The 18,596-nt window shown below is 41.0% G+C and overlaps 1 protein-coding gene across 5 annotated transcripts in view; it reads right to left on the reverse strand.

Annotated features, from left to right (window-relative positions):
- Positions 1-7,688: 7,688 nt before the first annotated feature.
- KIF15 (kinesin family member 15) overlaps positions 7,689-18,596 on the reverse strand; it is a 92,754-nt gene continuing 81,846 nt past the window's right edge. Inside the window, exons 30-36 of one of the 5 annotated variants that reach the window (XM_063610869.1) lie at positions 17,678-17,787; positions 15,019-15,123; positions 12,867-12,939; positions 12,370-12,407; positions 9,004-9,169; positions 8,616-8,747; positions 7,689-8,276 (exon numbers count right to left, since the gene is read on the reverse strand). In XM_063610869.1, coding sequence (XP_063466939.1) covers positions 8,214-8,276; positions 8,616-8,747; positions 9,004-9,169; positions 12,370-12,407; positions 12,867-12,939; positions 15,019-15,123; positions 17,678-17,787 — 687 coding nt within the window. In that variant the 3' untranslated portion in view covers positions 7,689-8,213. Of the gene's footprint in view, positions 8,277-8,615; positions 8,748-9,003; positions 9,170-10,724; positions 10,744-12,369; positions 12,408-12,866; positions 12,940-15,018; positions 15,124-17,677; positions 17,788-18,596 lie in introns of those variants that run through there. The other 4 variants (XM_055280389.2, XM_063610876.1, XM_063610878.1 and 1 more) reach the window with 4 other exon arrangements.

Genomic DNA, 18,596 nt, shown 5'->3' on the forward strand with positions numbered 1-18,596 from the left:
CAGTTGAACATACTGTTCAGCAGCATTCTTTTTGTATCTTCTGTTTAGCAAGTTTTTGTGGAAGTCCTTCCACACCATGCTGCTTCTCTCACAGGGTAGTTTTGTGGCTCAAATAAAAGCATGGATAAGGCTGGGCACGGTGGCTCACGCCTGTAATCCCAGCACTTTGGGAGGCCAAAGGTGGGTGGATTACGAGGTTAGGAGTTCAAGGCCAGATTGGTCAAGATGGTGAAACTCCATCTCTACTAAAAATACAAAACAAATTAGCTGGGTGTGGTGGCGGGGACCTGTATTCCCAGCTACTTGGGAAGCTGAGGCAGAGAATTGTTTGAACCCCAGAGGCAGAGGTTGCAGTGAGCCGAAATTGCACCACTGCCCTCCAGCCTGGGTGACAGAGTAAGACTCTGTCTCAAAAAAAAAAAAAAAAGCACAGATAATTTCAGTAACGCCGATATGGTACAAACTGTCCCATTTTGCAGATGAGGAAATTGAGGCTCAGAGGTCTCACTGCACCACTCCATTGAGTAAAGAGCTGCTCAAAGATGATACCCTCTGAAAGCTCTTATCAGGAAATCAAGAGGTGTTGCATTGATCAACTCTTCATGCTTTAATGAATGTAAAGCAAATTTTCTTAGAACAAACGATGCCTGTACTAGCACTAAAGGTTAAGCATCTCAGAGCCACCTCCTCTGTAAAGCCGTCTCTGCTACTCCCCTACCTTTGTACCAGTCCTGTGGTTGTTCCTCTGGTTGTCTGTTTCTCTGCTAGCCTGCAAGCTCCTTGAGGGCAGGGACTACATCGTTGTTAATCTCCAGGTCCCCAGCCCTGGTGATGATGGCTGAAGTGATGCCATCCTCAGACACTGCTGGGAAGTGATTTTTGCCTCTAAGAAACTCCTGTGTACACACATCACCAAGGGATCTTGCTAAGATGAAGATTCTCATTAGGTTTAGAGCTAGACTGAATTTTGTTTGTGTCTTGCTCTGTCTGCCAGGCTGGAGTACAGTGGTGGATCATAGCTCACTGCAGCCTCAACCTGCTGGGCTCAAGCGATTCTCCCACTTCAGCTTCCTGAGTAGCAGGGACTATGGGTGCATCATGCCTGGCTAATTTTTGTATTTTTTGTATAGACAGGATTTTGACATGTTGCCCAGGCTGGTCTTGAACCCCTGAGCTCAAGTGATCCACCCACCTTGGCCTCCCAAAGTGCTGGGATTACGGGCATGAGCCACCGCACCCAGCCGCCAGCTCCAAAAATTAGATTCCAACCCTCAAACCCCACAACAGGACCTAATTAACCTCGCCTTCAAGGTGTACAATAATAGAGGCAGCCAAGTAGCAATGTTTTTCTGAGTTGCAATTACTTGCCTCCACTGTGAAAGAAACCCCAGCCACATCTCCAGCACACAAGAATTTCAAAACGTCTGAACTGCAGTGGCCAGGCGTTCCTCCAGGACCGCCTCCCCCAGGAGCTTGCTTAAAGTGCCATAAATCTGGCCATTGGGCCAAGAAAGGCCCACAGCCCGGGATTCCTCCTAAGCCGTGTCCCAACTATGTGGGACCCCACTGGAAATCGGACTGTCCAACTTGCCCGGCAGCCACTCCCAGATTCCCTGGAACTCTGGCCCAGGGCTCTCTGACTGACTCCTTCCCATATCTTCTCAGCTTAGCAGCTGAAGACTGATGCTGCCCAGTCACCTTGGAGGCCCCCTGGACCGTCACGGACACCGAGCTTTGGGTAACTCTTACAGTGGAGGATAAGTCCGTCCCCTTCTTAATCAATACAGAGGCTACCCACTCCACATTACCTTCTTTTCAAGGGCCTGTTTCCCTTGCCTCCATAACTGTTGTGGGTATTGACGGCCAGGCTTCTAAACCTCTTAAAACTCCCCAACTCTGGTGCCAACTTGGACAACATTCTTTAATGCACTCCTTTTTAGTTATCTCCACCTGCCCAGTTCCCTTATTAGGCTGAAACATTGTAACCAAATTATCTGCTTCCCTGATTATTCCTGGACTACAGCCACATCTCATTGCCACCCTTCTTCCCAACCCAAAGCCTCCTTTGCGTCTTCCTCTCATATCCCCCCACCTTAACCCAAAAGTATGGGACACCTCCACTCCCTCCCTGGCAACCCATCACGCGCCTATTACTATCCCATTAAAACCTAATCACTCTTACCCCACTCAATGCCAGTATCCTATCCCATAACAGGCTTTAAGGGGATTAAAGCCTGTTATCACTCGCCTGGTACAGCAGGGGCTTCTAAAACCTATAAACTCTCCTTACAATTCTCCCATTTTACCTGTTCAAAAACTGGACAAGTCTTACAGGTTAGTTCAGGATCTGTGCCTTATCAACCAAATTATTTTGCCTATCCACCCTGTGGTGCCCAACCCGTACACTCTTTAGTCCTCAATACCTTCTCCACAACTCACTATTCTGTTCTTGATCTTAAAGATGCTTTTTTCACTATTCCCCTACACCCCTCATCCCAGCCTCTCTTTGCTTTCACCTGGACTGACCCTGACACCCATCAGTCCCAGCAGCTTACCTGGGCTGTGCTGCCGCAAGGCTTCAGGGACAGCCCTCATTACTTCAGCCAAGCTCTTTCTCATGATTTACTTTCTTTCCACCCTTCTGCTTCTCACCTTATTCAATATATTGATGACCTTCTACTTTGTAGCCCCTCCTTTGAATCTTCTCAGCAAGACACCCTCCTGCTCCTTCAACATTTATTCTCCAAGGGATATCGGGTATCCCCCTCCAAAGCTCAAATTTCTTCTCCATCTGTTACCTACCTCGGCATAATTCTTCATAAAAACATACGTGCTCTCCCTGCCGATTGTGTCTGACTGATCTCTCAAACCCCAACCCCTTCTACAAAACAACAACTCCTTTCCTTCCTGGACATGGTTGGATACTTTTGACTTTGGATACCTGGTTTTGCCATCGTAACAAAACCATTACATAAACTCACAAAAGGAAATCTAGCTGACCCCATAGATCCTAAATCCTTTCCCCACTCTTCTTTCCGTTCCTTGAAGACAGCTTTAGAGACTGCTTCCCGCACTAGCTCTCCATGACTCATCCCAACCCTTTTCATAACACACAGCCGAAGTGCAGGGCTATGCAGTCGGAATTCTTACACAAGGACCAGGACCGTGCCCTATAGCCTTTTTGTCCAAACAGCTTGACCTTACTGTTTTAGGCTGGCCATGATGTCTCTGTGCAGTGGCTGCCACCACCCTAATACTTTTAGAGGCCCTAAAAATCACAAACTATGCTCAACTCACTTTCTACAGTTCTCATAATTTCCAAAATCTATTTTCTTCCTCCCACCTGATGCATATATTTTCTGCTCCCCGGCTCCTTCAGCTATACTCACTCTTTGTTGAGTCTCCCACAATTATAATTTTTCCTGGCCCGGACTTCAGTCCGGCCTCCTACATTATTCTGGATACCACACCTGACCCCCATGACTGTATCTCTCTGATCCACCGGACATTCACTCCATTTCCCCATATTTCCTTCTTTCCTGTTCCTCACCCTGATCATACTTGGTTTATTGATGGCAGTTCCACCAGGCCTAATCGCCACTCACCAGCAAAGGCAGGCTATGCTGTAGTATCTTCCACATCTATCATTGAGGCTACCGCTCTGCCCTCCTCCACTGCCTCTCAGCAAGCCGAACTCATTGCCTTAACTCGGGCCCTCACTCTTGCAAAAGGACTACACGTCAGTATTAATACTGACTCTAAATATGCCTTCCATATCCTGCCCATGCTGTTATATGGGCATAAAGAAGTTTCCTCACTACGCAAGGGTCCTCCATCATTAATGCCTCCTTAATTAAAAACTCTTCTCAAGGCCGCTTTACTTCCAAAGAAGCTGGAGTCACACACTGCAAGGGCCACCAAAAGGCATCAGATCCCATCGCTCAGGGCAACGCTTGTGCTGATAAGGTAGCTAAAGAAGCACCTAGCATTCCAACTTCTGTCCCTCGTGGCCAGTTTTTCTCCTTCTCATTGGTCACTCCCACCTACTCTCCCACTGAAACTTCCACCTATCAGTCTCTTCCCACACAAGGCAAATGATTCTTGGACCAAGAAAATATCTCCTTCCAGCCTCACAGGCCCATTCTATTCTATCATCATTTCATAACCTCGTCCATGTAGATTACAAGCCACTAGCCTGCCTCTTAGAACCTCTCATTTCCTTTCCATTGTGGAAATCTGTCCTCAAAGAAATCACTTCTCAGTGTTCCATCTGCTATTCCACTGCTCCGCAGGGATTGTTCAGGCCCTTTCCATTCCCTACACATCAAGCTTGGGGATTTGCCCCTGCCCAGGACTGGCAAATTGACTTTACTCACATGCCTCAAGTCAGGAAACTAAAATACCTCTTGGTCTGGGTAGACACTTTCACTGGATGGGTAGACGCCTTTCCCACAGGGTCTGAGAAGGCCATCACAGTCATTTCTTCCCTTTTGTCACACGTAATTCCTCGGTTTGGCCTTCCCACCTCTATACAGTCCGTTAACGGACCGGCCTTTATTAGTCAAATCACCCAAGCAGTTTCTCAGGCTCTTGGTATTCAGTGAAACCTTCATACCCCTTACCATCCTCAATCTTCAGGAAAGGTAGAATGGACTAATGGTCTTTTAAAAACACACCTCACCAAGCTCAGCCTCCAACTTAAAAAAAAAAGAACTCTCAAAAATAGAGCCCAAAAACTCACCAACCAAACAAGCAATTACACTGAATCCCCTTGGACACTCTCTAATTGGATGTCCTGGGTCCTCCCAATTCTAAGTCGTTTAATCTGTTTTTCTCCTTCTCTTATTCGGACCTTGTGTCTTTAGTTTCTCAATTCACACAAAACCACATCCAGGCCATCACCAATAATTCTATATGACAAATCCTCCTTCTAACAACCCCACAATACCACCCCTTACCCCAAAATCTTTCTTCAGTTGAAAATCTCCCATTGTAAGTTCCCCCGCCGCCCCTCATCCCACTTGAAGCAGCCCTGAGAAACATCGCCCATTATCTCTCCATACTACCCCCAAAATTTTTCACCGCTCCAACACTTCATCACTATTTTGTTTTGCTTTTCTTATTAATATAAGAAGACAGGAATGTCAGGCCTCTGAGCCCAAGCTAAGCCATCATATTTCCTGTGACCTGCACGTATACATCCAGATGGCCTGAAGCAACTGAAGATCCACAAAAGAAGTGAAAATAGCCTTAACTGATGACATTCCACCATTGTGATTTGTTTCTGCCCCACCTTAACTGATCAATGTACTTTGTAATCTCCCCCACTCTTAAGAAGGTTCTTTGTAATCTCCCCCACCTTTAAGGTTGTTTGTAATTCTCCCCACCCTTGAGAATGTACTTTGTGAGATCTAACCCCTGCCTGCAAAACATGGTTCCTAACTCCACCACCTATCCCAAAACCTATAAGAACTAATGATAATCCCACCACACTTTGCTGACTCTCTTTTCAAACTCAGCCCGCCTGCACCCAGGTGAAATAAACAGCCTTGTTGCTCACACAAAGCCTGTTTGGTGGTCTCTTCACACGGACACACATGACACTTTCCTTGCAATGAGTGATGTTCTGGGTTGAATTGTGTCCCTTAAAAAGATATGTTGAGGCCGGGCGCGGTGGCTCATGCCTGTAATCCCAGCACTTTGGGAGGCCGAGGCGGGCGGATCACGAGGTCAGGAGATCGAGACCATCCTGGCTAACATGGTGAAACCCTGTCTCTACTAAAAAAAATACAAAAAATTAGCTGGGCATGGTGGTGGGCGCCTGTAGTCCCAGCTACTCGGGAGGCTGAGGCAGGAAAATGGTGTGAACCCGGGAGGTAGAGCTTGCAGTGAGCCGAGATACAGCCACTGCACTCCGGCCTGGGCAAAAGAGCGAGATTCTGTCTCAAAAAAAAAAAAAAAAAAAGATATGTTGAAGTCTTAACCCCTGGTACCTGTGATATGACTTTATTTGGAAATAGGGTCATTACAGTTATAATCAAATTAAGATGAGATCCTTAAGGTAGGCTCTAATCCAATATGACTAGTGTCTTTCTAAGAAGAGATAGAGGCACAAGGAAGAACACCAAGGATTCCTGACAACACCAGAAGCTAAGAGAAAGGCATGGAACAGATTCTCCCCTATGGCTCTGAGAGACTGTGGCCCTACTCACACCTTGATTTTGGACTACTGGCCTCCAGAACTGTCAGAAAATAGATTTCTGTTGTTTTAAGCCACCCAGTTTGTAGTCATTTGTTATAGCAGCCCTACAGCTGATACAGGGGATCAGAACCAAGCCTCTTCATTATCAGCTTCAATATTCCACCTTCTTCTACCTCCGAGGCAGTTGCAGTGTCTGCTCGCTACCTTATATTTAATACTACATTAAAGTTCCTTTTTCATTTTTGGCTCTTATGGATTTACTATTTATTATTCCTTGAGAGTTCAACTATGCATTACAATTTTTTCCTGCAGTTTTATTAAAATTCACCCGTTTTGAATATATAGTTTTTGTTTGTTTTTTTTTTCACTCTGTTGCCCAGGCTGTAGTGTAGTGGTACAATCTTAGCTCAATGAAACCTCTGCCTCCCAGGTTCAAGTGATTCTTGTGCCCCAGCCTCACGAGTAGCTGGGATTACAGGCACGCGCCACCACACCCAGCTAATTTTTGTATTTTTAGTAGAGATGGGGTTTTGCCATGTTGGCCAGGCTGGTCTTGAACTCCTGGCCTCAAGTGACCCACCTGCCTTGGCCTCCCAAAGTGCTGGGATTACAGGCGTGAGCCACCACACCCAGCGCTATAGTTCATTTTTTAGTAAACATAGAGTTGTGCAGCCATCATCACAAAGCAATTTTAAAACATTTCCACCACCTCAAAAAGTTCCCTTGTGCCCAGTCATTCCCACTCCCATCCTAGCTCCAAGCAGCCAATGATTTACTTTCTATCTCTATAATTTTGCCTTTTCTGGACCTGCCATAGAAATAAAAACATATAATATGTGGTCTTTTGGGTTTGGTTTTTCTTTTACTTAGCATTTTTTTGAGATTCATCATGTTGTAGCATGTTCCCTTTTTATTGCCAAGTAATATTCCATAATATGGAAAAATGTTCAATAGCATTAGTAATTAGGAAAATGCAAGTGATATAACTACACACCTAGGATGGCTGCAGTAAAAAACCTGACAATAACAAGTGTTGGTGAAAATGTGGAGAAACTGGAGTACACTGTTGGTAGGAATGTAAAATGGTATACCTAAATGGTAAATTTGGAAAACAGGCAATGTCTTAAAAAGTAAAGACATGCTTTTCTGATAACCCAGTAATTCTACTCCTAGGCATGTGCTCAAGAGATATGAAATATATGTCCACACCATGACTTATACATGAACATTTATAGCTCCATTATTTATAATAGTCCTAAACTGGAAACAATTCAAGTATCCATCAGCTGGTGAATGGACAGTGTAGCATACCCATAAAATGGAATATTTGTCTCAATAAAAAAGAAAGACGGCCCAATACATAGAAGTTCCTTGAGGGCAAGAATTTATTTGCTTTGTTCACTGATGATTAGTGCCTGGCATATTGTAGGTGTTCATTAAGTATGTGTTCAATGAACAACAGAATGAACAATGTAAGTCACTTTAATTATTATCTTAAAAAATGGCTTTATTTACAGTCATGGAAAATGCTCAAGAAAATACCTAAAGTAAGAATACAAAAATAATCTATATTAACAAGTTTGCTTCTTGTACCTGCTACTAAGTCAGTCATTAAACTCACTGCAGGTGTTGGAACCACCATATATTGTTAGAACTTCCATAAGAATCAAAGGAGATTATGGCATAATCTAAGAAGAAAAGGATCTGGCTAACGTCCACTGTAAACCTTAGCTACAGGCTTTTATTTTCACAAAGACAAAAGGTTTTCCCTTAAAGTTGATTCAAAGCCTCGAAGTAGGCCACTTAATAGCAGACTGCTGACTGTCACAGGGTGTATATGGATGCAGAATGTTCATCAGAAACTTGAGGCTCAGCCACTACCACCTTATAAAACATTTAATAATTAAGGTCCATAAATTCAGCTCTCCTACGTGGCCAAGAGTAGGTCTTACTTGTAAAAGAGAAGAAACATCTTCAAACCAGGTGATGCCTAGGTAGTTGACCGGAATCCTCATGATTCACTTCTTTTCTTTTCTTTTAAAAATACATTTTCAGCACGCAACTTTTCTGTCTCCTAAGTTAATTTTAAAAAAACAGAAAGGAAAAAAAATAAGGCTCTAATTCTTACAGTAAGTTTTTTTTTTTTTTTTTTTTTGCATTCATTAGGTGTATATTTCAAATTAAGACTAGAATTTTCAATATGCAAACTAAACATTAAACAAGAATCTGCTGTCTATGACATGTAACTGGTTGAATTAGGCTCAGAATAGCAATGACCAACATTTTTTTTTTTTTAATTCAGGAAGCTCCCTGAAGTAAGCAGTTAACTGATTCAATAATTTTTAATTTGGTTTTAATAAAATAATCATTTTTAAACCAGACAGAATTTATTCAGAATAATTTTTAGGTTTACCTCAGCAAGCCTGACATTTTCCTTCTTTAGTCGCACTACGTACTGAATCTTCTGATGCAAATTTTGGTGACCTACCAACTTTCCATTTTCCTCAGCAAGACACTCCACCTGCTTCCTTAACATTTCCATCTCCTGCAGGTAATCAATCCAAGGAGGGAAAAATGAGAAGTAGGTCTTAATTTTCTTTTAAAGTCACATTATTTCTTGCCTTCCAGGAACACAGGAAGTCAGAGAGTCCAGAATCCCAGCTTTCATGGCCTCACAACTCTTCATACAATAAAGCAACTCTGAACTAAGGACACCCAATCACAGAAGTGAGTTTTACGCTAATTAGTTCTATTCATTTGAGTGTTCTAAGTATCATGAAAACACCAACACACTAGCACACCTGGGATGTTCTCTCCCTTTCTTCATACATTTCTTCCAGCTTTGATCTCAGTTGTTCTTTTTCCTGGAATGCTTTAGACTCCAAAGTTCTGGTTCGTTGGACTTCGTCAGTCATTCTAAGGCATTCCATCTCTTTGTTGTAAAGGGCACTTTGGACTTCTTCTAGGCTGTAAGAATAGGTATCACTTTATAGTATTTGAAAGAAATATAATCATAAAACAGTGCTCAAGTTAGGTATGTGTATTTCAAGGCCAGAATTTTGATTTGAAAGTATTACCAATCTTTAGCCCTCCTCTGCTGATGGGAAAAGAAGACAGTAAGTGCTACATATCAGATATGCTGTTTTTGGTTTTGTTTTACCCAAGACTTTCATTTTGGAAAACTCCTCAAAGCATTTTCTAAACAAAAAAAATTTAGAATTGTTTAGATTCAGCCCACTTGGGGCAAATGTAATTTAAGTATTATTATAATCTGCATGGTTTATTCAGTATCCCCTATCTTGATCATTTCTGATTTCAAAAACTGGTCCTCAGACAGTGGGACACCAGTCATTTCTTCAAGGATGTGTTGTTTAGAATTTATACACTTCATGTACATTTCACTGACTTTATAAATTGGTCTGAATCCTGTTAGTTTCCCAAAACAAATGCCTACCCCCTCCTCTTTAGGGACAGGGTCTCACTCTGCTGCCCAGGCTAGAGTACGCTGGCACCATCATAGCTCACTGAGCCTCCAACTCTTGGGCTCAAGCAATCTTCCTGCTCCAGCCTTTGGAGTATCTAGGACTACCGGCATGCACCACTGTGATTGGCAAATGTTTTAAAAATTATCCATAGAGATGGAGTCTTGCTATGTTGCCCAGGCTGGTCTCAAACTCATGGCCTCAAGCAATCCTGTTCTCCTTGGTCTCCCAAAATCCTGGGACTACAGGTGTGGAACCACTGTGCCAGGCCTGCTTTTTATTTTATAATGCTCAGGAAATGTAATGTTGACTGTTGATGTATTATTACACCATTCAAGGCCAGCTAATTTCTAGCTGTTGATTACTGAAATAATACACAAAATTTAATACACCACTCAAAGCCAGCTAATTTCTAGCTGTTGATTGCTAAGATGATATAATACACAAAATTTAATACACTAAGGGCCAGCTAATTTCTAGGCAAGTGGTTTTTGGGCTACATTCTGTGGATCTCAGAAGGACAGTGTGGGGAGAAGGGCACTGATGCTCTCCCAATTCATTGTTGGCTTCGTATTGCTTCCCCATTACTTTTAAAAACATCTTCACAAATATATGGATAACATAACGTTTAAAATTGCTGTTGTAGGCTAGGATTGATAAAACAGTGCATGCCGTTTGCTGAAGTGTGCTTCACTTGCCCGCAGTGAAGTTTGGCCTGCTGTATGTTCCAGAGACAGCATATCATGAAGACTCTTGGTTACTAGACTATGAAATAAATTATACACCAAGTTAAATAGCTTTTACTCTTTTTGCTAGAAGACCTCAAATAGATACTAGTTCTAAAATAGCTGTAATTCAACTAACTAGCTGGATTCTCAAAAATCCTGTAAATAATCTGGGTTTCTGACTTAGCTTTACCACTAATTAGCTAGGAGCCGGACTCTGAATGGCTCATACACAGGTGAAAAGGCTGTTTTGCTATGTATACTCTGATTCTATGAAGCAAATGAATCAATGATTGGGTAACAAACCTTTCATAAATTGGGTGGTCTTTGTCAGCTGATCATTAAAAAGAATTTTTGATGGTAAATCACCATGTAATTTTTGACATATGTACTTGCATAAAGTTCAAATAATTGGAAGACAGTACCCTATCAAAACTCCTTCCATTTGCCATTTACTTAACTATGTGAACATTTCCCAGCATTTATATCTATAAAAGCAGAAAATAGGAAAAGAGTTGATGCTGAATCCTGTCTCATTTGAGAAGTACAACAGAAAAATAAGCTGACTGAAGAAAAAGCATTAAGTTAAAATACATTAAGAGATGCATTTCCACTAAAATTTTCCCTAAGTATAATACTTACTTATAAAAATTTCCAGTAAATTTAGGCACACTGATTAATAATTGTAATGTGAACTCAATTGGTAATAAATATAACAAAGCCATATGATTAAAATAAATTTTCACAAATTACTTTCAATTTGTGTGTGTATATGTATGTACATACATATATTTTATTGTTAAGTAGTATGATGGGGTTATCAATAAAAAAATTTTCCAGAAAATATATTAAATCAATATAAAATCCTGCAGGGTGTAGAAAGGAAATTCAATTACAAAGGGAAAAGGAAAAACATAAAATTTTAGACTTAGAAATTTGTTCATGTATTTTTTAAACAGAAAGTAGCAAATTAGTTAAATACTTTTAAAAGAATGGCAAGAGCTTTATTTTCTTTTCTCTTTTTAAAAAAATTTATTAAAAAAAATATTTTAGAAATAGAGACAGGGTTTCACCATGTTGCCCAGGCTGATCTCAAACTCCTAAGCTCAAGCGATCCACCTGCCTCGGCCTCCCAAAGTGCTGGGATTACAGGCGTGAGCTACTGAGCCCAGCCAACAGCTTTATTTTCAAATGTCACTATATTGTATATCCCAGAATGTCTATTCTTTGTAACAATTTAAGCTGACAATGAAAAATTTTAGATATAAAGTCAACTTCAAAAATATGCAAGAGGGTATATGATGTTTCAAAATCCTTTAAATCGGTATAATAAGCAAAACTGTTTGACGATCTCTATCCCTAATGAAGAATATCTACCCAGAAAAAGCCCACTAGCTCTCTAATGTCGTTTTGTTTGTGCTAATGCCAACCAGCTTACTTAGTTTGAATTTTACAGAAAATATAGTACACCTTGCTCATCAAAGACAGGCCATTTATAAGGCTACGTGAATTAATATGAAAACTTTATGAATAAATTAAACTCATGGCTTTAGAAAACACAAAGAGACCCAAGGGCTAGACCAGAAGAAATCAGAGTATTGATCTTTGGGTCTCAGAGGGCCTCAGGTTTTAAATCAGAGGAAACCAGAAGCAGAAGTGAAAAGGGACACCCGGTAGTTATATTGTTCTCATTGTCCATGAGGAAAAGCCCCATCAATTCCTCAAGGGAAGCTAAGCTTTTCCTGCTATTTATTTCTTTAAGATTTCTTTTGAAGTGGCTTCACATGAGAAATCCCTTTAGCAAATGGTATTTAAAAAAAAATTTGTAAACATCTATTAAATTCACTTATTACTGCAGAAGGAAAGAAGTTACCTACCTTGTGGTATAAGTATATCATTCCTTTAGAGGAGAATAAGGAAAAGATGATCGAGATTTTGAATTACAAAATAGTACACTTACTCTGCTTTCATTTTCAGCATTTCTTCAACTATTTTACTCTATAAGAAGATATAAAAAAAGAAAAAGATCGCTTAGGTTCTTAAATAACATTGCTTAAAAAGGATAGAAAGGAACCAGCCCGTTCTCCTTCATGTGAATAAAATCAAACCAATATCCTTTTCCACAGTGCCAGCTACACATACATAAAGGAAGTACCTACTTCCAAGACTTCATGCACTATGCTCTCTAAGGCTTCAAACAGGCCTTGGTACTTGCTTCTAAATGGAGAATTATATGTGTGCATGCTGAGCAGTAGGCTTGCCATCTAGGCATGAAGACAAATTCTTAATTCTCAGCTGTGTCTAAATACTGATGGTAAATATCATGCTAAACAGTGGAAATGCAGAAAAGACAGGAATTTCAATAGTAAAATGATTTCTAAAATATATTACCATAAATACTAACTATAAAAGCATTGCTCAGACAAGAAGAAACTATTATATAAAAAAAAATCTTACTTGTGCAAGTCTTTCTTTGATACTTTCTTCTTGTTCATTCTTCAGCTGTTGATTGTCTGGATGATTCTGATCACTGCATAGATTAACAGGGGTGGGAGGAGGCATAGGAAAACACTGCTAAGTATATTCAAGTATCAATTTCAAATTCAAATCTATTATATGCGGCAATGCCAAAGTGTGCAAAGAAAGGCTAACTCTATTGTGATTGGGTCAAGTCAATACAGTTGATAAATGTGATTGACACATGGGGATGAAATAAGGCACTTCCCCAGATCTCAGGATTCCTCCCAGTAAAAAAGCAAGATGAGAAGAGGTGGGAAATATAATCAAGGATTGGTTGAAAGTAAAATACAGTAGAAACTTAATTAGAAGTGGTAACATCTGAAGATCGAATGTGAACAAAAGGGGGCTGAAAGAAAGGGCCAAGAGCCTGGTATGAATGTGATCAGCTGGGAGGGGGCACATTTTGGGTAGGGAGGGTCGCTCTGGCCTCAGGCTGGTGGAGTCCTTGACTCCCCTTTTGCTCAGGTTTTATAGTCAGTTGGCATTTTCTGATAACTACTCTGCCTTTCCATGTATGTGGACACCAGGGCCAGATGTCCCAAGCACCAGATATGTCTTCATGGAAAAGGAATGTTCCAATATATAAAGTAAGAAAGTTACATTCTAGATAATACATCTATCTCTGTGAGCCTGACCAGGTGAGGATAATAAGTTGAGTTTCTGTGTGCAGCCCCTGGACCAGAGAGACATCCCTCCCTCCCTCCTTGGAGAACCTTCCTGAATGTTGTAGGCTTCTCTAGGAATATCTCTCTCACTGGTGAGTAAAAGACCATTTCTTGAAGGAAAACAGAAGCTACAGTGAGGTTTCTTTCCCTTAACAAATCTGGCAGCCTAGACAAAAATGATAATGAGTCCTCAATGAAGAAATACCCCAAATCATTAGGGAAAGATATGTTTTCTGTCCACTAATCCAAGGATCGGCAAACGTCTTCTGTCAAGAACCAGACAGTAAATATTTCAGGCTTTGGGAGCCATGCGGTCTCTGCCACAGCTATTCAACTTAGCTATTGTAGTGCAAAAGCAGTCACAACAATATTAAAATGACAGGGTGTGACTATGTCTCAATAAAATTTTATTTACAAAACAGGTTGTGAGCTGAGTTAGGCCCCTGAGCTATAGTTTGCCCTTTCTCTAATTTTTCACAAAGAAGGTTCTGAGTAGCTCTTTTATATATAAGGGATGTGAGGCTATGAAATGAAAAACTTTTTTTTTTTTTTTGAGACAGAGTCCTACTCTGTCCCAGGCTGGAATGCAACGGTACGATCTCAGCTCACTACAACCTCCACCTCCCGGCTTCAAGCGATTCTCCTGCCTCAGCCTCCTGAGTAGCTGGGATTACAGGTGTGTGCCACCACCCCTGACTCATTTTTTGCATTTTTAGTAGAGACAGGGTTTCACTGTGTTGGCCAGGCTGGTCTCAAACTCCTGACCTCAAATATCTGCCCGCCTCGGACTCTCAAAGTGCTGGGATTACAGGCGTGAGCCACCACACCCAGTGAAAAACATTTTTTAAAAGACATTTATTCAACATCATGATCAGACTATGACATTTGGCAATCAACAGGATGAGTGCAAAGAAAAAAAAAAACACTAAAACTCTTTGTTAAGACTGCTTTACACTTTCCACAGAACAGAAACTAAAATAACCTGTTATACAATTAGTCACAAATACAGTCCTTGAGTTTTTTACCCATACACCTGAGTATTGTCTAAAACATATCTTCTTTGTAGCAGCTAGGCCCTGCTACCAACTGTGCTTGGCTGAGTTCACAAATCTGTTGTAACCTGTAGTTTCCCTGTCACTTCTCTGGCTCTCCTCTCCTGCTAAGCTTTGTTTCCTGGCATTAATTAAAACCTTCTGCCACTGCCATAGCTACTGCTGCTACTGGAACTGCCTGTCAACCTAAAAAGAAACTCAGAAAGACAGGCTTTTTAGAACAAACGAGCTTACCTAGGAATAGCAGAGGGATTGCAATTGCAGGGTATGCAAGCTATGACGGGCCATTAGTGTATCCAGGGGACTTGGGGAAAGGGAAAGCTTTTAAAGACAAAGAGAAATCCATGAAATAAAGCTTGAAATAAAGCTCACAGGTCACAGAAGCTCAGTGCAGGAGCTGGCGTTTGTTCACTGGCGGAGATGGCTGTTGCTGAGTAACTGTCCTGGTGCTGGCAGCTTGTCTGAAATACCGCAGGCCTGAAAAATTCCTGATAAGCTCTGTTGCAGGGTGAGTGCAGAAGTGGGGCATGTGGGACCTGCAGGAATTTCTTGTGATAAGGTATATTATAGGCATGTGCGGTGAGAACTTCTTTATGGCCTCCTGACTCCACTTTGTTAGGGTTCTGACATAAGTGCCTCCATTTTGGTACTGGCAACTTTCACATGCCTTAGCCACCTTGGTTTGATGGTTTGGCAACATAGTAGCCTCAGCCACCACAGGGGCCAGAGTTTCTTTCTTTTTTTTTTTTTTCTTAGGGGCCAGAGTTTCTGTCTCCAAAGTTTCTTCTCTTCATGGGTTCAAAATTGATTGAAGATTGGTTGTTGTAATTACCAAAATTGTTGTAGTTCCCACCATCTCCAAAACTGCTTCCATCATTTAAGTACTAAATCCATTATAGCCATCCCTGCTGCCCCTATATCCACCAATACAGCTGCCTCCAAAGCTACCATTACCAGTGAAATTTTTCCTTCATGACCAAAGTTGTTACTCCCACCAAAACCACCTCCATGACCACCACCAAAGTTTCCAGAACCACTCTGACCTCTCTGGCTGGCTGAAGTACTAACCATTTCTTTCTTCAACATGGTTTTCCATACTTCATGGTAGTGGCTATGTACTTTATGGTATTTCTGAGAGACAATCTTATCCGCAGAGTCATGGCTGTTCTCAAAGGTTAAAAAAGTAAAGCTCCTCTTTTTGCCATTGCCTCAGTCAGTCATGATTTCAACCACTCCTATTTTCTCATACCTTCACAATAATCTCTTAGGTGATGTTCTTCAGTGTCTTCTGTGATGCCACCAACAAAGATCTTTCTTACAGTTAACCAGGCACCTTTGAGGATCTTTTCTTGACATCCGTTTTTGGTTTCACAAGTCTTTTATCTGCCTTGTGTGGCCTTGATTTATGGCTACATCCACCTCCTCCACAGTGCCATCTGTGACAAACCAAAGGCCCTGGAATGCTTGGTGTTTGGGTCTCTCATTGCTATATAATCCATGAGCTTTCCTCACTACTCAGAATGGCTCTCCAGACTCTTATTGGTTGTTTCAAAGCTCAATCGTCTGATGAAGAGCTTCTGTAGCTATTCGGGATATTTGGGCTATTTAAGAGACTGACTTAGACATGTTGGTAGTGGGAAGAAAGACTTGAATGATGCGTCCTTAGTGGCATCCATGGGCAAAAGTAGTAAGCTCATGATGTATCTCTGAAATACGGTATTTTAAACTTTCATTTTACAAATGATCCAGAAATGTTCTATGTTCTATGCTCACAGTAGCTCTTGACAAAAGACAGTATACTAAATATAAGGCTTTTCTTTAATAGAATTGGACACATATGGAGCTTATGAAAACTAGGTGAGCAGACTGTGGACTACCTGCATCAGAATCACCTATAAAGGGAGGCATGTGCTTTTTTAAAGTGCAGAATTCTGGGCTTCGCTCCAGCCCTAATGAATAAGATCTCTGATGCTCACTAAAATTTGAAGAGAATCATTTAAGAAGAGATTTTAGCATAGCCACCATTACCATCCTCGAATCTCTCCTGCCTCATTTAGGTTTTGAACAACTCGTATCAGGGATGTTTCTGGACAGGGCCAGGGAGCTGCAGGAGTGCACAAGCTTCTTTGTCAAAGATGTGGTAACAGCATGGACAGCAGTCAGTGGAATTCGGTAAGGGCTTCTATCTCGGAGATCCCACTTTGATTCAATTCGACTTCTTGCATAATTTTACAGGCCACTATCATCTCCAAACCCTCACTCAGAAAGTTACAATAGGCAGAATCATAATTCTACCTTGTGTACTTAATAACTACTTTTCATTGACTGATACCTGCTACCAAACACTGTAACTGGCACTTTATACATGTAATTTTTAATCTTTAAAACTCCTTGTGAGAAAATCATTTTATTGTTAAGGAAAGTGAAGTACTAAAAGGGTAAAAAATATGTTGAAAATCGTATGACTTTTAAGTCAAAGACAAGATATAAGTCTGGATATGGCTGCCCCGACACTATGCAAATGTATCGGCAAATGCAACTACAATACTGCCTTACCTGAAGCCAAAACACACTCAGAGAGACGTCTAAACCCAAGCGAATGCTCTTCTGTAAAATGCTAAAGATATCCTTCTTGTCCTGCCCAGGGGCTTTCCCTGGCCCATGAGTTACTAAGCAAAGCCAACTAGTAGGGAATTCTCCCTTTCTCTGCAAGGCTTCTTGAACCTTGTCGATATTATTTATACCTTTAAAAAAATTTTTTTAAATATAAGTAGTTCGGTTTCAGTATTTCACATGTTTTAAATTCATTTCAATCACTTTAAAACAATCGCAACAATGCCAAAAACACACTGCAGAGCAATGCAAAGGTGAACAGATCAGACCTGATTCAAAATCAACCAAAAGACCATCTCCTGGATTAGTGGGAAACTTTGTACACCTTGGGAAACCTGTGAAACCAATTCCAACCTCATTTAACTCCACACAGCCAGGCCAAGATCTAGCCCATAGAGTTCTCGTGGTTCTTTCTCACCTGTTTTCCTTTTGTCTTTTAATATCATCCAGCTGACCTTGCAGGAGCCAGTTTTTCTCTATTAACTGCTGACTTTCCAGGCGTAGGTTTTCCATCTCACACAACTGCTCCTAATAACATATCAAATCGTATCTTTTCAAAAAACACATTACAGTAGGCTTCATTTAGCTCCCCAAGGCCACCACTGAGACAGGTATTCCTCTTTTAAGTTCCTATGCAGAGACACTGCACTGGGTATTGCTGCATGAAAAGCAGACTGTGACAAGCTATTGGAGGCCTAGAATGGTGATTCATGATCACATCCACAGTGTCTTGAACACAGATTTTTAAAATCAATATCACAGAATTCATTAAAAATTAAAATTCCTTTGTGAATAAAGACGACAAAAATCTCTACATTGAAAAATATTCTCAACTATTCGATTCTATTTATTACGTAGATTCTAATTAAAACAAACAAAAAATTGATGTCACAGCTCATCCCTCAAAATACTCAATTGCATCCTAACTTGAAAATCATGAACATAGCTATCTGGAAGAAATAAATACTTGTCTGCAAGGAATATCCTTTTGGATTTACTTGCCTATTATCTGATTTCTTTTCACCTGACCCAGTTCCTTCTAAGTTTCAAGATCATGCCAGTCTGGATAACAGCCGAATTCCTGAGATAGCATACTGACAACTGCCCTAAATAAAAAGATCGGGAATAATCCTCTCCACGAATAACAAAACTCAAGATTAAGTGCTGTCTTTATATACATCCCTTGGTTAAAGTGAACAATTTGTGTTCCTAAACAAAAACTCCCTGCAGAGCAATGACCTCACAGGATAAATGCTATCTTCTGTGGAGCATCACATCCTCCCCCATGCACCTACACACCTACCCAGACACTCCTCCATGTGCCCCACCCCTGAGCC

Source organism: Symphalangus syndactylus, chromosome 1, assembly GCF_028878055.3.
Source record: "Symphalangus syndactylus isolate Jambi chromosome 1, NHGRI_mSymSyn1-v2.1_pri, whole genome shotgun sequence".
NCBI classification, from domain to species: domain Eukaryota; kingdom Metazoa; phylum Chordata; class Mammalia; order Primates; family Hylobatidae; genus Symphalangus; species Symphalangus syndactylus.